Source organism: Stegostoma tigrinum, chromosome 2 (assembly GCF_030684315.1).
Source record: "Stegostoma tigrinum isolate sSteTig4 chromosome 2, sSteTig4.hap1, whole genome shotgun sequence".
NCBI classification, from domain to species: domain Eukaryota; kingdom Metazoa; phylum Chordata; class Chondrichthyes; order Orectolobiformes; family Stegostomatidae; genus Stegostoma; species Stegostoma tigrinum.
In genome coordinates, this window is record NC_081355.1 from 96,652,185 (window position 1) to 96,674,698 (window position 22,514).

Here is a 22,514-nt window from a genome sequence, read left to right on the forward strand (position 1 = left end):
GGCATTTATATCATATCTAAAGACATTGTGCTGACTGTGACATAATGTTTAAGCTAATGATTTATACCTCCACATATAAATTCATACTGCCTGTTTGTTTTTCAACAGCGTTAATATGATTATCCTGGCACCCTGAAGCATTTGTGTTTGCACACTCAGTATCTATCCCTGCATATCCTTTAATCTTATACCAAGAATTGCCTTTTCTCACAATACCCTTTGAAATGCTTTACATTAAATTTCATCTACAATGTGTCTAGCATTTTTTTTTCTTGAACAGTACATTCTGAATCTTTTACTTCCTTGAAGAACAGGGCAACAAGAACGTGGAAATAACATAAGTTTCTCTCAAATTCACAAATCATTCCAACATGGAACCATATTGACATTCTTTCATTACCACCCATCAAAACACAGCAAGTCCCTCCAATGGTAATGCCTTGTACAGATCTACACCACAAGGACTTCAAGAAGGCAGATCACCACCACCTTTCAAGCACATTGATGGAGAAGCAATTATTCTTAGCCAATGATCAACTCATTTGGTCAATAAAACAGCTTTGGGGAATTATTTTTTTAAAATTAACTGGTGGGGTATGTGTGCTGCTGACTAGGTCCAGAATATATTGCTCATCCCTAACTGTCCGAGAGAAGGTGGGCTGCCTCCTTGAAAAGTTGTTGTCTGTGAGGTGTAGGTAAACCCACGATGCTGTCAGGGATACAGGTCTAGAATTTTGACCCAGTAATAAGAAAGGAATGATGATAGTTCTCCAAGTCAGGAAGATGTGTGGTTCGGAGGGTAGCTTGCAGTTGGTGGCTTTCCCATTGATGTGCTGCTGTTGAACATCTAGGTAGTAAAGGTCACACATTGGGAGTTACTGACAAAGAAACTTGGCGAATTGTCGCAGGGCATCTTCCAATTGATGTTCACTGCTATCACTGTGCATTGTCCTGGAGATAGCAAATGTTAAAAAAATATTGAGGAGGTGTAAATGAGGCAGGTTTCTTTGTTCTGGTTGGTAATAAGCTTCTTGATTATTATTGGAATTGCACTCATCCAGACAAGTGGAGTGTATTCCATTACACTTCCAACTTGTGCCTAGCAGAAGATAGACAGAATTTGCAGAATCAGGTGGTAAGATATTATCCAGAATTCCCAGCCTCTTACCTGCACTTGTAGCCACAGTACTTATGTGGTTGGCCCATAGGAAGCAAGTTGACCGTTGCGGCTTCAGAGAAGCCAATGACACTGAATGTCAAGGCGTGACAGTAAAATTCTTTTGCTGGAGATTGTCATGGCCTGGCACTTGCTTGCTACTTATCAGCTCAAGACTGAATATTGTCCAGGCATTGCTGCATATGGACACAGGTTGCTTTAACATCTGAGGAACCACAAATGCTACTGAACACATGCAGTCATCAGCAAGCATCCTCACTTGTGTACTTAAGTTAGAAGGAAGATCATCAATGAAGTAGTTCAAGATAATAAGGCCTGGGACACTATCCTGAAGAACTCCTGCAATGACATTCTGTGGCTGAGATGGCTGACCCCAAAACAATATTCCATCTCCCTCTGTCCGAGGTAGGATTCTAACCACAGCTGGATTTACCCTTGAATCCCATTAACACCAATTTTATTACAATTTCTCGGCAACAAACTTGGTGAAATATTGCCTTAATGTCAGAGACAGTAATTCTCACCTCACCTCTGGAGTTCAGCTCTTTTGCCTATTTTTGAATCAAGGCTGCAATAAAGGTCAGGAGCTGAGTGCAGCTGTTGGGACAGAGAGTGGCCATTTGTGAGCTGGTGCCATTTTTGAATAAGTGTCATTTTATGTGCTGTTGATGACCCCTTACATTCACTTTGCTAATAGCTGACAATAGATGGATGGAAAGGTAGTTGGCCAGCTTAGTTTGTCCTGCTTTTTGAAGATCTAGGCAATTTTTCACATTACCACGTAGATGTCAATGTTGTAGCCATGCTGGAAGAATGTGGCCAACAACACAGCTATTCTGAATCATAAGGCTTTTAGCACTATTGCCAGAATGTTGTAAGGGCCCATAGACTTTACAGCATCTAGTGCTTCAGACATATCTCGATATAATATGGAGTGAATCAAGTTGCTTGAACATTGGCATCTTTGCAGCTAGGAATCTCAGGAGGAGGCTGAGATTAAATGTCAACTTGTCATTTCTGGCTGAAGATACTTGCAAATCGTTCAGCCTTATCTTTTGCACTGATTTACTGGGCTCCTCCATCATTGAGGCTGGGTACATTTGTGGAGTCTCCTCTTCTATTGACTTGATGAATTGTCTACCATGATTTATGACTGAATGCAACAAAACTGCAGAAATCAGATCTGATCTGTTGGTTGTGGTAACGCTCAGCTCTGTCTATTGCTCCTGTATATGCCATTTGTCATGCAGGTAGCTCTGCATTATAGCTTCTCCAGGTTGACAAGTCAATTCTTTTGGGTATACCTAGTTCTGCTCATGCCATTTGCTCCTTCCCTCTCCATTGAACTAGGCTTGATCTCCTTGTTTGGTGGTAATGGTAAAGAGGTGGATGTGCCAGGCAATGAGGTTACAGATTTTGGTCAAAGCCAATTCTTTTGTTATTGATGATTCATAGCAACTTGCGATGCTCAGTCTTGAATTGCTAAATCTGTTCAAAATCATTTCCAAACCATTCTTGCTGATGGGAATTAAGACCCTCATCCAGAGTATTTTCTACACTATTAGCATCATCAGTGCATCCTCCAAGTTCAATGTAGAGGAGCAGTGATTCATCAAGTAAGTGAGGCTGAGATGCTGTGGGAGCACATCAGCAGGAGATTTCCTTGCCCGTGTTTGATTTGATGCCAAGTGACTTCACAGGGTCAGGAGTCAATGGCTCCCAGAGCAGTTCACTATGAAAGTACTCCACTATGCTATTACCTCTGGTAGGCCTGGCTTGTTGATAGGTTAGAGGATTCTCAAGGATGATGTCTGGGACTCTGTCAGTAAGCTGTGATTCCCTGAAAATGATAACGCTAGTCTTCTGCATGATTAAACTCAGCGACAATTCTCCCAATTTTGGCACAAAGTCCCTAGATGTGAGGAAAGAGGATGTAGGTAGATTTGAAAGAGCTGTGCCTGCGTTGTCATTTCTGGTGCCTGGTTGATTATGGGTAGTCCATTTGGTTACATTCCTGTTATCAGATTTTGTAGTGGTTAGACACATCTGGGTGACTTGCTCGGCCATTTCAGGGGACAGTTGGCAGTCAATCACCACATTGGGTATGCCTGGTTCTGCTCCTGCTATTCTGAAATACAGTGGCTCAGTGGTTAGCACTGCAGTTTCACACAGCCAGGGATCCACTCTCCACTCTCAGGTGACTGTCTGTGTGGAGTTTGCACATTCTCCCCATGTCTTCACGGATATCCACTGGGTACTCCGGTTTCCTCTCCCAGTCCAAAGATGTGCAAGCTCGGTGGATTGGCCAAGCTAAATTGCCTGTACTATTCAGGAATGTGGAAATTAGGTGGGTTATGAGGGATGGGTTTGGGTGGGATGCTGTAAGGGGCGGTGTAGTCTTGTTGGGCCAAAGGGCCTGTTTCCACACTGTTGAGATTCTATGACCTATGATTCTATGAAAAAGCCTCTTGTCGGCCAGATCAGGTCAGGATAGCAGACATTAGCAAGCCAGGATAATAAAATGTGAGGCTGGATGAACACAGCAGGCCAAGCAGCATCTCAGGAGCGCCTGAGATGCTGCTTGGCCTGCTGTGTTCATCCAGCCTCACATTTTATTATCTTGGAATTCTCCAGCATCTGCAGTTCCCATTATCTCTCATTAGCAAGCCGGGTAAGTTTTTAGGAAAGTTGACAATGGCTTCATAGTCACCATTAGAATAGCTTTCTTTAAAATTTCAGGTATATTTATGGAAATTTAAATTTCAATATCTGCTGCGGTGTGACTTCAACCCATGTCCCCAGATCGTTAACCTGAGTTTCTGGATTACTACACGACTGCCTTCCTTTATCTTCACAGTAAGGGCCAAATTAGCTCAAATTCATGAAGCTTCTGTCTGAGTCAAAAGGATATTTAGGCTGTCTTACTTTAAAATTGCCATGCAGTAGAGGAAGAGTAGCAAGTGGGCAGATTGCTTTTAAATTCCATTCTGCCCAATTTCTACAAGGTGCGTGGAGTTAGAAATGCTGCCTCAATCTCAAAGACAGTTAATGCATCTGTTTCATTAAATGTTGGGCTTTTCAAGCATGGGTCTATTAATTAAGAGATATATTTGTTTTTATTAATACTAAAGATTCAAGTTTATTTAAAACTTAGAAGAAACCTCTATTTTTTAAAAAAAATGCATTGCTTACGTAACCACAGGTTAAAATGTTGGGTAAAACACTAGGATACCGAGAAGAGCAACAGACCATCATTACCAAACATGCTAACTGCAATACAAAACTGGGAGAAAGAAAGGTAAAAGACTGCAGCAAAAAATAGAACATTGCAATGAACTGTTTCACCATGCTTTCAGGGTGTAACTCTTCCAAAACAGATTGCACAATGTCAATAAAAGTTCTGGGAATGAGATGTTCAATCAAATTTACTTAAGTCCTTCCATTGAAGCCAATCATAAAAGAAATGTTAATTTACACAATTCAGGAAAATTGCTGAAACATAAATGGTTTACTTAAGGTATCTGGTACAAGAGGGCCTATTGAAGGTTTCGAAATATTAGTATAACCAAGACAGGAGTGCACAGCTTTGTATAGGACAATATGGCAACCAAAACTGGGGATTTATTACAGAATGGCCCAAAAGTACAGAATATGCACACAATTCACAGCAGGTACAATGTCAGGCAGCAGGACCAACAAAGCACACTCAGCCATCTTGGTTTATAAGGAGGGTTGTTTCGGTATGGAGATGGTGCCATTTGATTAAAAAAAAAGAGCTGCTGATCTTATTGCATTGATGTATCAACAGGATGAGGAACACCACTTCCCATTCCATTTCAATAACGCAGATGTTCACAACATACCCACTAATACCAACAAAGATCTGCAATAAAAATGTATGCAATAAGAGCAGGAGGAGTATGCTTGGTCCCATAGTGAAGTTCATAACATTGATGGCAGCTCATGATACTTCCAGGTAGTCTAATGAAACAGCCAGCATTGTTAGACAGTATTCATAGGAGATACATATTAGTTTAGTTTTCCAAGTGACTTAGGTAATGAAGCAGAGTCCACTATTAATAGTTTTTGAGGAATTGCATCAAAAGGACTATTACATTGTTTTCTTTGAAAGATTGCAGAGAAGCTTGATTTTTCTAAAAAAAATTATTGGAAGGTCTCTTTGGATGTTTTCCAAAAACACTTTCTGGAAAAGACTATTAAGTTGAGTAAACAATGGAGTGTCATTGACAATGTATAGACTTGTACACAGATGGGTCACATGTCCTTTTTTAAAATTCATTCATGGGTTGAGGACCAGTATTTATTGCCCAGAGGGCAATTAAGAATCAAGCACATTGCAGTGGGTCACATGTAGGACAGACCAGATAAAGATTGCAGTTTCCTTCCTCAAGGATATTAATGAAGCTGATAGGTTTTTTTTCCCCTGACAATTTATTCATGATCATCAACAGACTCCTTTTTTTGAAGTGAATTCAATTTCAACATTTGTCATGGCAGGATTCAAATCTGAGTCCCTGAATATTATCTGAGTCTACTCATTAATAGTCCAGTGATAATACCACTAAGCCATTGCCTCCCTGAAGATTTGGGTTGTTTGAATATTCTTTGAAATAGTCAGTTGGGGTGTAGGCTCCTAAAAGAGAAGCCACCCAAATTATTCCTTCCAATCTTGTTGTAGAAAACTGGTTTTGAGTCCAACTAGAAAGCTGATGATGCAGTTCTCTTGAAAACTTTCTGGAAGACCTATTCATGGAATGCCCAGAGTGAATTGCTTATGAAAAGATTCCAGTGATATGTGTATAGTGAACTATCTATGTGTATAAAGGATGCCAGACAGAAAGCCATCTGAAACATTTCATATCTTATTCTCTTTTCTTTCAGTATTATACAAGCAAATGGTTTGTTTTTTTTTGGCTCTGTATGAACTTAAATTATTAACAATTTACTTTGTCAAAGTACTTTTTTAAAAAGTTAAACTTTAAAGTGAAATTATTATTTACTTATTTAACTTATGTCTTTAGTTTATGTCATTTTGAAAGATTAACATTTATACTTTATCTTGCAAATTGTGTTGATCATGTTTGCATCTTTGCTGAGTAAGTCTTGATCTTATAATGGGTGGTATGGTGACACGGTGGCTAGCACTGCTGTCTCACACTGCCAGGGACCTGGGTTCAATTCCACCCTCAGGTGACTGTCTGTGTAGAGTTTGCAATCGCCATGTCTGCGTGAGTTTCCTCCAGGTACTCCAGTTTCCTCCCAAAGTCCAAAGATGTGCAGATTAGATGGATTCACTAAGTTAAATTGCCCATAGTGTTATGGGATATGTAGATTAGGTGGGTTATAGGGGGATGGGTCTGGGTGGGATGCTCTGAGGGTTGGTGTGAACTTGTTGGGCTTAAGGGCCCGTTCCCACACTATAGGGATTCTATGAATAATAAATCAATTTTGCTGTTTTCTGAAGAAACCTTGTTGCTACATTTTTTTGCATTCTGAGTCAAATGACTAGATAAATCATATAACTGGTTATTTCAATAACTGAGTGAAACATTTATATATAACGTTGTGGCTAGTGGAATTGTTGAGCTGGAGAAAGTCAATATGCTCCTCCAACTTCGATTATAACACTTTGCAAATGGCATTGCAAATGTGGGAATTTTTCCACATTGACTTATTTCTTTCCTTTCAATAGGTAATGAGGCCTTATGTGTTGGCTGTGTGTAAGGTGGTATAATGCAGACAAGTCCCTCTGCATAACGGAGTGGGGACTTAGGACAAGGCTCTCTGGGGTGAGGGGAGAGGCTATTAATACCACTCTTGTTCGTTGACAGATAGCATTGAAAAGAGAGTATGCTGCTGCCAAAACACAATGGCCACACATTTGAAGCTCAGATTGTAGAACAGCATCACATTAACAAATTTCCTCTTCAATTGGTCGGAAAAGAAGTTACACAATGGTTGATAGAGGAACAGAACTGGGGACAGTGTTCCAAACATCACCATTCTCACATGTGTCAAGGAAGAAGACTTGCAAATATCGGAGCTGGGTCAGGGTTCAAAGTGAGATAGGAAGAAGGCCCTAGGAAGATCGGATTCCAAGGGCACATGATTGTAACTACAGCAAACAGTCCTGATGCAAATAGGGCAGTGGGATGCACAAATCTGAGGAAGCAAGAAGGCAGTTTCATGGTTTCTGACTTTGAAAGCTTACATAGATTGTAGGAAAAGTATGTCTTGATGATGAATGCTGACAGGTTAAAAAAAACACACACACCTCTGAATGGTTGTTGTGTTTGCAATGAAAAAGTGTGTCTCAGCACACTTGCCATACCCGTCTCAAAGTTGGAAGATGCTCCTGGCTCTCTTTTTGCTCGCCACATGTGCAACATCAGCAACAACCAATATAGCCTTGGTGGACTGATGCTAACTTCTGAGGAGGAGTAGGATACCTCAGAGTGTGCAGTGACCAATGACGGTGGACATGCACTGTTCTGCTGCAAGACATAAACACATTGGTGAGAATACATCACGGCTGCATGAACATGTGTCAGAGGATCGCAGGAAGTGATCTAGTTGGTGAGTTTCAGGATGATGATGTGCCACTGGAGTCATTTGTTGGACGGCTGATGCTGGATGTAAAGTTGAAAGTTTGTCAAGATGTGACAGGGCTTCCAAAAGGGTTGCATGTAATGGTACGGATATTGGAGGTGCCCCAGTAGGTCATGAACACTGTGATCACTTGCTCTTCAAAACACATGGTTTCTTCTTTTGTGAGTCTAATGTCTGTCATTGGAGGACCACACACAATAGTTGACTTATGGGGCAATGGACATTTATTCTGACTTAGCCCTTGTCTGAGTTCTGCAGCCCAGTTCCAGGGCAAGAGGGGAAATGCAGAGCCTGAAATCGCATAATGATCCTTATCCATCTTTGGAAAGGAGGGAGAGGGCCAGATGGACTTTAAGGCAGCAAGTGAACAGTTGCTGGCACCATCAAGGGCATTGTTCAGGACATTTTGATGAGGAAAATTACTCCTTCTGTCCATGGAAATAGCCCTCCTCCTCCTCCTCTCTGTTACTGGCATCAAGTGCCATGGTGCCACTGTGCACAAGACTCCCACCATCCCAGGCAAACAGGAATAAATATCAGCAGTCTCCAACATGGCTAACAGTGATGGGGGACAGTGCGAAATAACAAATCCAGGAAAATCATCAGGAAAACTTTACATTAGCTATATATCTTATTTGTGAAATGTGACAATTGCTCTTAACTGTTTACATACACAACTGTTACGATCAAATAATTGTCTGACTAAATCTGACCATTACTTCTGATGTTTGGGTCTGAATTACTCTGATGTTAATGTGGGGGTTTGTGATGATTTGGATTCCTTTAACATTACTGAACTAGCGCACATTATCTCTCCATGGTCCAGATGTTCATGACAGGGAGCTGTGAACAGAAGTCGCCAAGGACTAGGAAGATGCTATGGAAGCCGACACACAGCTACTGGGGTTTTCTGAGTATCAGGGCTTCACTGGTCATGTCCATGGATCAGCTTGTACAGCTTCCTGCTGAGACTCACTCTCCTCTTCAGAGGACTGGGCTGTCTCCTTCAATTCCTTCCCAGACATAGTTTCCCCTCGTTTTCAGGGCTAGCTTTCACCAAGCACAGCAAACAATTACCAAAAAAACACAGCAGGCCAAGAAGCATCAGAGGAGCAGGAAGACTGATGTTTCAGGCCTAGTCAGCTTTCCTGCTCCTGTGATGCTGTTTGACCTGCTGTGTTCATCCAGCTGTACACCTTGCTATCTCAAATTCTAAAGTACCTGCAGTTCCTACCATCACCAAAAGAACACTCTGGCTGCTGCATTTTGAAAAGCAAAACCTGATCTATTCAGGCATCTTGAGCAAACCAATGGTATATCCCAAGGGGAGTTCTTTGTACCCAAGCAGCCAGCCATCCAAAGTTTCAGGGCTGATGAGTATTCCTGGGACCCAGGAGTGCCTGGAGATGTATGCGTCATGACTACTTCCCGTGTAACATGTACACATCTCAATAATTCTTTGCTTCTGAGTGCATACAATCTTGGCTCCACAACTGATTTCCCATCTCTCTTTGCACCTCAGAGCCCACTTGCGCTTGTCTGGCAGTTCTCTTTCTCTTCCATTTCATAGCAGGAGATGCCTCTAGCAGAACACACAAATTCCCATGGGAGACACAGTTCTTAGTACAAATGGTACAGTGCTCAATGATGATGAGAGTACTATTTTCAGTTCCTTCCCTGAGGAATTAACCTGAATCAAACAAAAGTGATATGTAGCATAATTTCCAGTCTCAATACAGCTGCTTGCTAAAATTAGGCATGATCTCAACTGAAGCTATACCGCAGTCTCTGAAAAAAATCCAACTGCATCCCAGTTTGTGTTTCATGCATCCACCAAGTTATGGCATGGGCAACCTTTTATCCCAGAAAATAGGCTCCTATTATGTTAATTACTTATCAAAAATAGAGGAGGTCTGATAATTTCAGAGACAATTCACTTAACATATGAAAGGCAGACCGATGTGTTGACTCCAGGTTTGTAGTCCAAAGTCACCAAGCCGAATGTAGCACATTGGCCAGACTACACTAGTGCCACTTTTACACTTACCTTTCCCCAGTATTCCAAAGAATTTCAGCATAACATGACCAAGCTGCTAAAAGAAAGATTAATCTGTGCATGGATTGACTTCACTAACTTAATCCTGAAACATTAGCCATAGCCAAACGTGCCTATTTGGGATAGGTCATGGGGCAAGGTCAAAATGTTGTTCGGAAACGCTGAAGTTTAAATAATAATGGATTTTGTTGTCCCCCTTTGCCTGTGTTTTTCCTTAACAGGATAAGAGATGGGAAAGCTTTTAGAAATAACAGGCTGAGACGAAATTAACAGTCACTTCGACATGCGTGGACAATTTTGGAAAATTAACATATATTAGTTAAGGAGAGAGGCAATGGCCCGGTGGTATTACCACTGAACTACTAATACAGAGAGACACAGCTAACATTCTGGGGACCTGGTTTAAAATTCCGTGTGGCAAATGGTGGAATTTGAATTATTGATTGCTGTGGAAATAAAAAACAAAACTCTGTTTCACTTGTGTCCTTTACGCACATTTTGTTCTGCCATAATTATCTGGTCTGGTCGAAGTGACTCCAGAACCACAGCAATGTGGTCAACTCTTAGCTCCCTTTGGACAATTAGGGATTGGCCATCTTCTGTGAATGAATTCCAAAAAAATGCAAATCTTGTTTAAATAATTTGATTGAGTTTTATGATAAGATCCCAGAGTATATTGATGAAGGTCATGCTACTGAGGTGCTATACATGAATTTCCAAAAACGGTATTTGAAGAAGTGCTGTAAATTAGATTAGCCAACAAAGTTATGGACTAGAGAAAGAAAAAGAAGACAGGCATATTGATACAAAACTGGCCAAATAATGAGGCACTTGGTGTGAACTTTAGTTCAGACTGGGTTAAGTAGTACATCAGAGTTTCCCAGGAGTTGACATTCCAGGCACTGTTTGACAAGATGTGTATATAATATTGTCAAAACAGGATCACCATCAGCCAGAAATGCCAAGTGGATGATTCGTCTCCACCTTCTGAGATTTCTAGTGTCATGGACACCAGTCTTCAATGATTTCAATTCATTCAATATGATATAAAGGAAATGGCTGAAGGCACTGGAAACTGAAACCTGTGAACTCTACCACTCAGAATGACAAGGGTCATAGGTGCATGGGAACAGCATCACTTACAAATTCTCTCCAAGTCATGCACCAATCCTGACTTGGAAATATATCAATGTTCAGCCTGCTTCCTGACGTAAAATTTAAAACTTCAGATAAAACAGTCAAAAGAATTCTTACAGATTTAAAAATACAATTGACAGCTAAAAGGCTTTTAGAGGTTTACAACTAACATTGAAAAATATTGACTTAATGTCATAACCTTAAAAAAAACTTGGATCAGCACTTTAAATGTCACATTCAAAACTATGTGTCAAGTGTTGGAAAGTAGGACTCGTAGATTTAGAGTTTCAACAGCCCAGACTTGATGGGCCAAAGAGCATCTGTTGTACTTTATGATTCTATGATTGACTGTTCAAAGGAAGCTGCCCGTTTAACTGGAGTGCCTTCCTTTGGGAAAAGGAACAAGTTGTATTCTGTCTCATGGCAGATCTGTGATATACTTTAAATCTTCTCTCAGTTACATTTGGTCCAAGGAGAAGAACCCAGTTTCTCTAATCTAACTTTGTAGCTCAACCTTAGAAACATAAGGCTAAATTTCCTTTGTTGCCTCCCAAAGATTCTCACATCCTTCTGGAAGCGTGGTGAACAGAACTAGACACTGTTTTCTGCTGCTGCTGCTGACGCTGGCAGTGGCTACATCTGCAGCAAATCTGCTGCCATGGTATGCCATATTTATCTGCATTTCACCAAACTTACGCATCCACTGTAGCTCATTTTCAACCCCACTGTGACACCCCTTATCTATTATACTCCGATTGACCGCTCCTTGTGTTACCCATGAGATTGCCTCCTAGGAGTGATGTCTGCAATGTTTTGCATTGGTCAAATAGCCAAAATACTGACACTTTATTTTCTGAAAGTTGCTTTTTACAACTGGTTTCTGATCTTGCAATTCAAAATATTTCTACATTTGTGTTTTGGTCTGTACATTGATTTTTGTTCTGGCATGTATCTAATCATCCACATTTCAAAGACTTCTATTTTCTTCCACAGGTCTTTACTAATTGTCCTGGTTTATGAGGCTTAAAGTTGATAGCTTATAGAATCATATGACTATTTTCTTGTTACAATCTTGGGTTTTCGTGTTATTAACATATCTTTCACAAATTTATTCCAGTTATCTCTATTCTTCTTCTATCCTTTATAACACATCTGAATTCTCGTGTGTCCTAAAGAGACACATGCAGTTCCAGTGTGACACCATCCACTTCAATATCACTCCAGCTTCCTCTAAAGTATCCATTTTAACCATCATGTTTTTATGGTGTTCATTCTCAATCCATGTTCTAAATCTCTCAATTTTATTTGATCTGTGATATTTTACAGTCTCTTCCCATTTTGCAAGTAACAGCATGTCAGAAGCAGGCTACATGTTTATGGTTTGCCTCTGTTTTTACCCTTGCACTTTCATCCATTTCTCTAACTATTTGTTCTGTGCACCGATTGATTTTTTTCTGACAGTACAGCATATAACAGATTATCCATTTTCTTAACTGATGCTCATTATTTCATCTCTATGTGAGCTCTGAATAATTCTCACATCTTTACTATTAATGCCACAACTTAGCAACACATCTACTAACTTCTGATGATATCCAATCAAACATTTCATTTAACTATATGTAAATGATCTTGTTTACTTCCAGCGGCTTATAAAGATTCAGCACACTTCTCTGGTTTCATTCCCAATGCTTACATTATGAAGTTCAAGATCCCTTTCTAAATAATCTTAATATGTCCCACAACCTTCTATCACACTTCAAACTTTGTGAATACCATATCATTTTGTTCCTCTGTATTTTTGACAGGAATTTTAAAAAAATACAATGATTATGAAAGGATTACTGCATGTTTCTGAGAAAGCAGGTAACCTGACATTTCTGTAAACACTGCAAACACAACCATTTCCTCAAGCAATAGTGGAAGTTTTAGTTAAAGATAATAAAGTGTGAAGTTGGATGAACAAAGCAGGCCAAGCAGCATCTCAGGAGCACAAAAGCTGACGTTTCAGGCCTAGACCCTTCATCAGAGACGGGTCTGATGAAGGGTCTAGGCCCAAAACGTCAGCTTTTGTGCTCCTGAGATGCCGCTTGGCCTGCTGTGTTCATCCAGCTTCACACTTTATTATCTTGAATTCTCCAGCATCTGCAGTTCCCATTATCTTAGTTAAAGATAAGCTGGACTGAACAGTGTGTATAAATGAACAATCAGTTGGCACAAGATTGGTCTCAGTATTAATGATTAGTTATTGATGACAACGGCTTTCCACAACAAACTACCATGTGCTTAGTTTTCAGGTAACTGAACAGCTTGGGGTTATGAACAAGAGAACCCTTCAGACTTAGAGCATTCTCTTTTGTCTGCAGTAAAATCCACAAATCCCCAACAAAATCATTATATTTTCCCTTAAACAATTTCTATAAGCTGTTCACTCCCCTGTGGTGCAATGTGACTACAATATATGCTATCAATCTGCAAGATGCACTGGAGATACTTAGCAAGCCATTTTGTTTTCCACCATGCTTCAAAACAATGACATCTACCAGACAAAGCACATGGAAACATCATCACCTCCAAATTCCATATTAGCACACTCCTGACATGTTAGGAATTACAATCAAATTGCTATTCCCTTATTGTCACTGAGTGATAACGCTGGAACTCCTTACCCAGCAACACGATTGGATTACCTACACTACATAAACACAATGCCAACCTCAAGGGCAATCATGGATGTGCAATAAATGCTAGGCTTGTCAGCAAATACCATATCTTGTGATTTTAAAACAAGTTAAGAATTAGTAAACTAATGAAGAGGCTGAGATGATACATAAGTCAGAAGGTGAAGATGGTTATACAAACCAAAGAATAGGCAAAAAGCTGTTATATTAGAAAAAGTAGACTATGAGCATAGCCTAAGATGGAGTGCAAAAGCAGATTGTACGTGTTTCCCCAATACGCAAAAGAGGCTTAATAAAAAGAAAACATGAGCATGTTACCATAGAAGTTATATTGGGGATAACAAATTGGCAAAGACTTTAAACAAATCATTTTCTCTTCGTAGTAGAAGATACAAAAACTATATGTTAGGAAACCAATGGTCTAAAGAGAAGAAGTAGTCGAGAAAACAAATGACTAAAAATTGACATAGCTATCAAATTCCCCAGCTGCAGAATTTAACAAATGAGGTGGTTTCCCAAACCACCACCAGCTACCTGTCAGCCAATTGTCTAGATATAACATTTCTGCCCTTCACTCAGTGAAGATCCTGCCTCAGCGAGCTGCCAGCCAATTTGTATGACTGGCAGCTAAGCAGTCTCTGGCAATGCCACTGTGAGCAGTGGATCACAAAGAATACTACAGGCTGCACCAAAGTGTCAGTGAAAAAAGCTTCAAAAAGCTTATAAAAAAAACCTGCAATACTGATACTTGTTTGACCTGTACAGCCTTATTAGATATTAATTTGCATATTTATTTCTAGATTTACTTCTGTACATCTGGAAGTAAAATTTCTGTAACTATTGTTTCTCTCCATAGTTTCTAATGATTTGTTAACAAAACCCTAGACGGAAAATGAAAAAGATTCCTGAGGAAACCCTCACCCTGGATGCTTTGTTTACTACGTAAGAAAAGAACAACTGATCGCAATATATTTTAAACATAAAATAACTCTTCTTTGGTACCGCACTTGCAGGGTAAATGCTTAGCAAGTTTTCAATCTTAGATTTTACCATTGTACTGAATGGTTAACAATGTTACATGTGTTTTTGCTGCATAACAATTAGCCAATCTTAAGTGAATGCAGAAGGTCTTTGAGCTCTATTTTTTAAGAGTACTAGATATTAGACAATTTGGCTGCAGATAATCTCCTGTTGTGTCGAGGAACTATCCAATAGGAATAGCAAATTGATCCAGCTATAAGTTCCAGTACAGCTATGACACTGGCATCAAAACAATACATAAATATGTTCAGATTTATCCAGACCACCAAAGGAAAAAAATGGGGTAATCTAGGATAGCCAACTACCCCATACACCCAAATCAGTCTCCTCCCAACCAAAACCAAAAAGGCCGGAGTCACAGTACGGTAGCCACGGGACACTGGCTTATCAGCAATCTGCTGACTGATACTTTGTTTAAGTTCTGCTCCCAAACAATTGCATGAAAGAATTTAGAAGATTTCGTGTTCCTCCAAAATTGCTATGTGTTGTGTCAGTTTATCTGCCTAAACAAAATCTACTTTTGCCAATTATCACAACAACAGCATAAACAAAACTTCAACAATCCATCAGTACTTTTGTGAAATCTTCAATATAACTTAGAAGACATTATACGCTAATAAGTATACTTATCTATCCAGCATTTATATTATGCACTTATTAATGTGCATTGCATGGATATGTTAACTTTACATATTATGCAAATCATAGACCATCTCAACAGTACCATGCCACTGGTTCTACATTCTATAGAATTCACAGATCCTATGGTTTCCAAGCCATCCCTCCCAAGCAGATTCAGAACAAAAGCAAAATGAATATTCAAGACCAAGTTGGTATGGTCTGATGTTGTGGCCTCCTCTGCCAGATTTAGTGAAGAGGGCTGCCTTCCTCTGCTGAAATCCTGTCTTCTAGGTTCCTGTCTGCAAAGTAGGTCATCAAGTCCCCTTTATCTGCCAAGTCCAGGGCAAATATCATGAATAGCGTATAGCAACTCTGGACTGACAGTGCTTGACTGGGTCGGCAATGGCCCTTTAAAGATGGCACCAACTCTAGGAATTAGGAGTGGCCACTACCTCTGGCCACAGCGAGTGGGGGAATCAGGTTGGCATCAGACAAGCAGGTTTTCATATGGCTGTGGTCCATTGTTAATGAGGCAACTTTGAGATGAGAGCATAGGTCCCACAGAGGGAAACTTGCCAGAAAACACAACAAAAATGACACTTAAATCGATTTTATTGTAAAATTCAACCCAAGAATTGTCTATACAGAAGATTAGGCAATGGTAACACTTGATATGCTTACAAGTGGTACTCTTCTGATTCAGGTCGAACGTAACCTGGTTCTCTTTCCTTTGTGAGAAATGCAGATGGGGCATCACCAGTAAATATGCATTGCCTTCCATTTGTATCCCGATTTGTTTGCAAACTCTGTTCTGAGCCAGGGCTCCATGTTCAGCACCCTTTGCAGTTTCTCAGATTCTGAAACAGTCTCTGTCCATTTGCAGCAAGATGCGGACACCATCGCAAGTTGAGCACATCAGTGGCAGGTCACATTTACACTGCATAAATAACAGACAATGCTTATGTCCAAAAGAGAATCTAACCACTGACATTCAATGGGTATACCATCACTGAATTTCACACCATTAACATCCCAGAGTTTACCATATACCAGAAGCTGTGCTGACTCTACAATATAGACACAGTGGTTATAAGAACAGGTCAGAGGTTAGGAATTTTACCGTGAGTAATTCACTTCCCTTCTCTCCGCAACATGCCCACCATCTGCAAGGCAGAAGAGTGTGATTAAATACTCACTACTTGCCAGGATCAGCACAGCTCTAAAAGCACTCAAGAACCTTGATACCATCTGAGGCAAAGCAACCCGTTTGATGGGCATCCATTTGCTGCCTTTAATATTCACTTTCATCACTACTGACAGAGAGTGGTGTGTACTAGCTTGCAGCAACTCACCAAGACTTCTCTGATAGCACCTTCCAAACTCACAGAGCAGGGAAGCAGGAATACCAGCACCTGGAAGTCCCCTTCCAGGGCATGCTTATGCTAACTTTGAACTTTATTGCCGTTCCTTCACTGTCGTTGGGTCAAAACTCTGCAACTCTTCTGAACAGCACTCTGGGTGTCCCGACGACCCAATTACAGCAGTAGCTCGAGAACTGTAGTAGTTCCAGAATGCAGCTCACCCCCACTTTCTGCAGGGCTAGTATGGATCATCAATAACGCCAGTCTCAGTGACATCCACATCCCATGAACAAACAAAAATAACGAGAGGTATTGAGAAAAGCCAATTTGAGCCAGAGAAATTCATTCCTGGAATCTATTTGTCATTTCACAATCACTGAAACATATATAATTCTATCATTTGTACTTCTACTATTTTACCTGTTACATCCTTATCTTTTCTATGTCATCTCTTTATGTTCCCATATATAGGTGCAACTATATGTTTGCAATGTGCTTATGTCATGAGCTAGTAGTTTACCAAAATATTTACATCTTACCTTTGAGTTTTTGAAATACTCTGAAGTATTGCAGCGTCTTTTATTATTTCATCAGGTCCTTTTTCCATGATTGCTCCAATATTCATCACCTCAGTCATGGGTTTTGATTTGAGATATTCCTTTTGCATTTTTAATACGACTTAACTGCATTTGGAGGTATCACCTTTTAGCCAAGACCAATGGTGAAACAAAATCTGGGTAATGTGCTAGCCAATATTTATCCCACTACTAAAATCTCAAAGCTGATTACCTCATCATTATTGCATTGCATGAGATTGTTGTGTGCAAATTAACTTTTCTAGCCTTTAAATTTACTGGCTGTAAAGCACCCTGGAACGCATTAAAATCACGAAAAGTAAGTTAGTTGGCACTCATTTTTACTATAAACCACTAATGCAAATTATCCCATCATTCTTCATTGTTGATTGTGGTCTTTGTTGTGTGCAAATTAGTTGCTACATTTTTAATTGCATTAAGCTAGAGTTGCCATAGCCTTACCAGGCCATAGGGCTACTCTCTCATTAGAGAGAGATCACTGATGGTGGTTTCACCTGAGGTCACCATGTCTCAGGCAAGGGGAAAGGTTAAGGAGGGGAGTTGTTCATGGTAACCTCAGCTTGTGTAGGAATTAAAATCAGGCCGTTGCAGTCACTCTGCATCACAAACTAGACATCCAGCCAACTGATCAGACTGGCCATCTGTATTGCACTACAACAGCTACTAAAAAAAATTCTTTTTAGTTATGCAATGCTTTGTCCTATAGTCAGGCAAGGCGACATCAAAATGAAGTTATTTCATTTCTTTATATTTTGGGTTCTGTTTTTTTCCCACTGCTTTAGAGAGGTCACTAACAATTAATACAACTTAACTGCACTTTGGAGGTATCACCTTTTTCATTTGCTGCTAACATTGTGTGCAGTTTACTGAAGATGCTTGCTTACAATTATGTCAACTAAGTGGTACATTGATGTCTTGAGAGCAGCAAAAGGATCGTAATGCTTTTTGTGATTTTATGGTCAGTTTTTTTTAAACAAATTACTGCTCACAGAATCATTTTTTCATGAACTAGATATTTTGAGAGTAGGCAGCACTGCAATTATATTAGTTGTTTCTAAATTATGGTAACAAAAATCTGCCATTTCACCTAATTTTCAGAAAAATAGATGTCAGTATTATAATATCATAAGGACATGCTTATTATATGTCTTACTCTGAATATTTCTTTTCAATACCTCCTTCAGCAAATTAAAAAGTTTGAAAAAAATACTTATGTATTTTGATCAGCTTTAATTTAATAGTGAAGTGACAATGATGTCATTGTTAGTGTCAGGCTGATGTAGCTACTAAACCTGACAGTGTGAAAGTTGAATCAATGTTAGGTACATCCAATACAATCAGCAGCTTTGGGTGCTTTAGCTAGAGTGATGGAAGTGGTAGTTACACTTGATGTATTTATAAGCAATATTAGTCCAACTTTTCTAATTAGTTCTCACATTGTGGGACTCAGCAATGTGAAATTTTTTTTTCAACTCTATCAGAGTAAATAAATTAAAAGCCTTGTAATGATCTCATTTTTCTTAATAATAAAGATCTTTCACAAAGGAAATGGCACTGAACCCAAAGGAAATGTGTTTCGTTCAATAAAATGGATCACAAGGATAAGATTAAAGATAAAAGTAGCCAATAAAGAAAATCAAATGGCCAAACTGATGTCATGCAAGTTATGTAATTACGTCTTTTTCTAGCTACCAGATTAAGGAATGCTTCAAATAGTCTAGACTGAAATAGAAGATCTCATCTTTTTATGTAATCAGATCTATTGAAAGGAAGTAGCTATTGGTCTGAAAGAAAAAAGGTATTTCCCTCATTATGTTTAACTATCAAAACACGTTTATTTTTAAGAATAAGAGAAGTTATATCCAAAAGCAGAAAGGCCATAGAGCAACATTTGTTTGCAGGGAGAACACCTTAACAAGGAGTTAAAGACAGTCTATCGAGGTACGAGACCAGGATTTAGTATGCTTCAATGAACTAACTACTCCTACAGATATAATTTTATTTTCGGTTGCAAAAACCACTTACGTCTGAAAGAATATAAAATGTAGAGCATTTAGACGGAAGAAACCAGGACATTAGTGAACATAAAGTTCCTTCAATTTTGTATTGACAAATGTCTAATGGGGTATGATGTAAAGACTTAAAGGTTTCAAAGAAATTATCTCAATTGGTACGGGAGGCTATGAGTGACTTGCTAGTACTTTAAAAACCTAATGAGTTACTCACTTTAACTGGAATGGCTATGGATGTCACAACTCCTAAATAGCATACTGTCATACCTGCTAACTCCTTGCATCACCATTCACTCATGTCACAATGCTACTATTTCAAATTTTGTCATTTTTGTGACTTTTATTCCTAGCTAAAACACACTATGAGTTGATGCAATGTTACAATCTTCAGATATATGGTATGTAGCATCTTTCATCAGCTGTAACCATCTTGATATAATTGTCACATTACTGCATACAAGTTGCTGAAATATTATTCAATTCTTTCCCCTTTTACCCAAAATTTTCCTTGCAAACTGCAATCCAAAAATCTACTTTACTGCCTTCATCAAGGTCTAGTTCTAAATTTGTACCTTTTACAAGTCTGTGTGTAAAAACGGATGCGAAATATCTGGAATACAACAGATCTTCAGGCTCAAAGAAGGGAAAGGGATGACTTTAATGACAACTAATATGATTTATACAGTAAACAATTCCAATCCATGCAAAAGATTGCTACTCTGGTATAAATTTTAAATGGTTTGTCCAGACTTGTGCAGTCCACCTAAGCAGCATGATGGCATTATGAAGCAAGGTGGCGCACCATTATTGAAGCTAAGATCTTAATGTTGGCCATTCAAAGGAAAACCAGGATGAGTTCTGAATGGTGAGCAGGAATGCAAACAGGCAAGTGAAAAAGAGAGAATGGAATGACACTATACATACAAAAATATCAAACAAAGAGGGAAGGCAGTATCCCAAATCAAATCTCCACTGCCTTTAAAGTATGTTGATATAGATGTAGATAGCTTTCTATAAAACTACTGCTAAGATCAATCAACATTTAAATCAGGTGAGATTGCCAGCTACCATTATGCCCCAGCAAATTTTCTGCTGCATTTCAAGAGTGAAATCAATATGGCTTTCCAGTGGAATAGCGATACTCAGAAAAAAATGAAACATCTGATTACTTGATAAATCAGTTTGCTTGGAATTTGTAGTTGAAGCTTTTTCACATAGTATTTAGTTTTTGTGCAAAATTGTGACAGTAATTCTTCTTATCAATGAAAAACCTCTCAAACTCTGGATGAATCTGATGCAGAAATACATTCAAGAATCCAGGATACTGGACAGTATAGAATGGGTATTCAAGCCTGCCCACTGGCAATTTACAGCAGGAGAAAGTGAAAAGCAAGTGTGAAATTTGCATGAAACCAGAAAGACTGAAGATTAGATTGGATTTGCAAGACCTCTATTGTGCAATCGGTCTCCTAAATATGCATTGCAAAATCTTTCCCAGGACAGATAAATAAGGATATGGTTAAGATACTGTCAATGGGTCACTAACAATGGGAATTGGATTTCAATATAATTGATCACTGGGAATAGAATCAATGCTGCTAATTGATTGACTGGGACAACAGAAAAGGACTTACCGTTGTTCCATGAGACAACTGGAAGTGGATGCAGAGAATCGCTGCTTCTGAGGACTCTTCTTAGGACACACAAACTGCTTAAACGAATGCTCCCTGGATCTGGAGGAGGAGGAGGAGTAAGGAGCTGCTAGAAAGACCAAAGATTGACCTGATTCGACATTCTTCTGCTCTAATCCCATATACAATGGAACTAAAATGTCTAATTTATCCAATTTGTGGGAATGATATAATTCTAGTATCCTTTAAACAGATTAGTTTCTTAGAGTCCAGCCAAGTGTGTTTGTGTCCAGTTTTGAATAGTGCTAACCATTAAGTTTTTGTTTTATTTTGTTCCCGCCAGTGAGAGTATAGCAGTTCCTGTGATTAAGATCGGAGTAGATCTGCCAAAAGAACCATCTGGCAAGCAAAAGTCATCCCAATGGATTGATTATTATTCATTGTTATTTAACACTAGGTTTTAATACCATGAAGTTCAGTGCCTGATTATTTACTAGACTAAGTATCACAATACAAAATTAAAAGTTAGAACAAAATGTTGACAAATTTGGCACATTTTAATATTAGTATCCTCCACATGGAGCTTAACTCTTGATAAACAATCACTGGGGTGTTAAAATCATTGACTGAAAGAATCAAGAGATACAGATAGGCTTCCTGGTCTAGAGGAAACTCATATTGATATATGACTATAAAGCGCACCTGCAGCCTGACAACCAATTTTTAAATTGACTGTTGCAGGAGTATGAATTGTCATGTTAGATCAATCCCCAGGACCAAGGCAAAACATGGCTGTAGTAGAGGTATTGTGCAGTTTACAATGAAGGAGGAAACCATTTTTTGTACCTTGGAATAGGCATCTAATTCACCCAATTTAATCTCAATGGTGGATGAGCCAATTGGCACTGAAGATTTGTCATCTTTCTAAATGTCCGCACTGAAACTAGTAAATTAAGAATGTCTCCAGGTCTAGAAATTTCATAACCAATTAATGCCTGCCATCTATTTTAGGCCATTTAAAATTTATATTATACATTATACTGAGCATATAGTGAAGATGCATCCATCTCGGGAAGAAATGAATTGAAGCTTACCACATTTTCCTCGCAGCTAGAATAATTGTCATTCAATAGATCTTCTTGTATAGTCTTAAAACAACATATGCTATACATATAAGTTTTAAACTCAAACTTTTTTTAAATGTAGATTGTTACTGTTGTTTTATTGCAAGGAAATGAAAATAAAAAGCACGAAGTTAAAAACCATGTAGACACACTAGTCATTTCAACTGAAGAAACATAACCTGGCAGTCTCAGTGCACTGTACTCCTTCAGGCTATTTTAACTACCTCTTTGACCTGGCCTGCAGAGTATGATTAAATGGAAACTTAGAAACAAAGAAATTATGTGTCCTAGATAATTATTTAATTATAACAATGTCTAAAGCTCAAAGTTCATCATCTACAAACAGATTGAGCATATCGAATGGTTTATCAAATTTTATTGAATTCTCAAATTGTCGACTGCTAGTTCAACAGAAAGTACCTGTACATCAATTCAGCCTCAGTTGAC

At 39.0% G+C, this 22,514-nt stretch overlaps 1 protein-coding gene across 7 annotated transcripts in view; it reads right to left on the reverse strand.

Moving 5' to 3' along the window:
• Positions 1-22,514, reverse strand: part of LOC125467327 (adenylate cyclase type 1-like) — a 299,944-nt gene that overhangs the window by 128,500 nt on the left and 148,930 nt on the right. For 6 of the 7 annotated variants that reach the window (XM_048563037.2, XM_048563033.2, XM_048563026.2 and 3 more), the window contains one exon: positions 20,947-21,045. The exons of the other annotated variant lie outside the window; for it this stretch is intronic. In XM_048563037.2, coding sequence (XP_048418994.2) covers positions 20,947-21,045 — 99 coding nt within the window. The remainder of the gene's footprint in view (positions 1-20,946; positions 21,046-22,514) is intronic. 7 annotated transcript variants of the gene reach the window in all.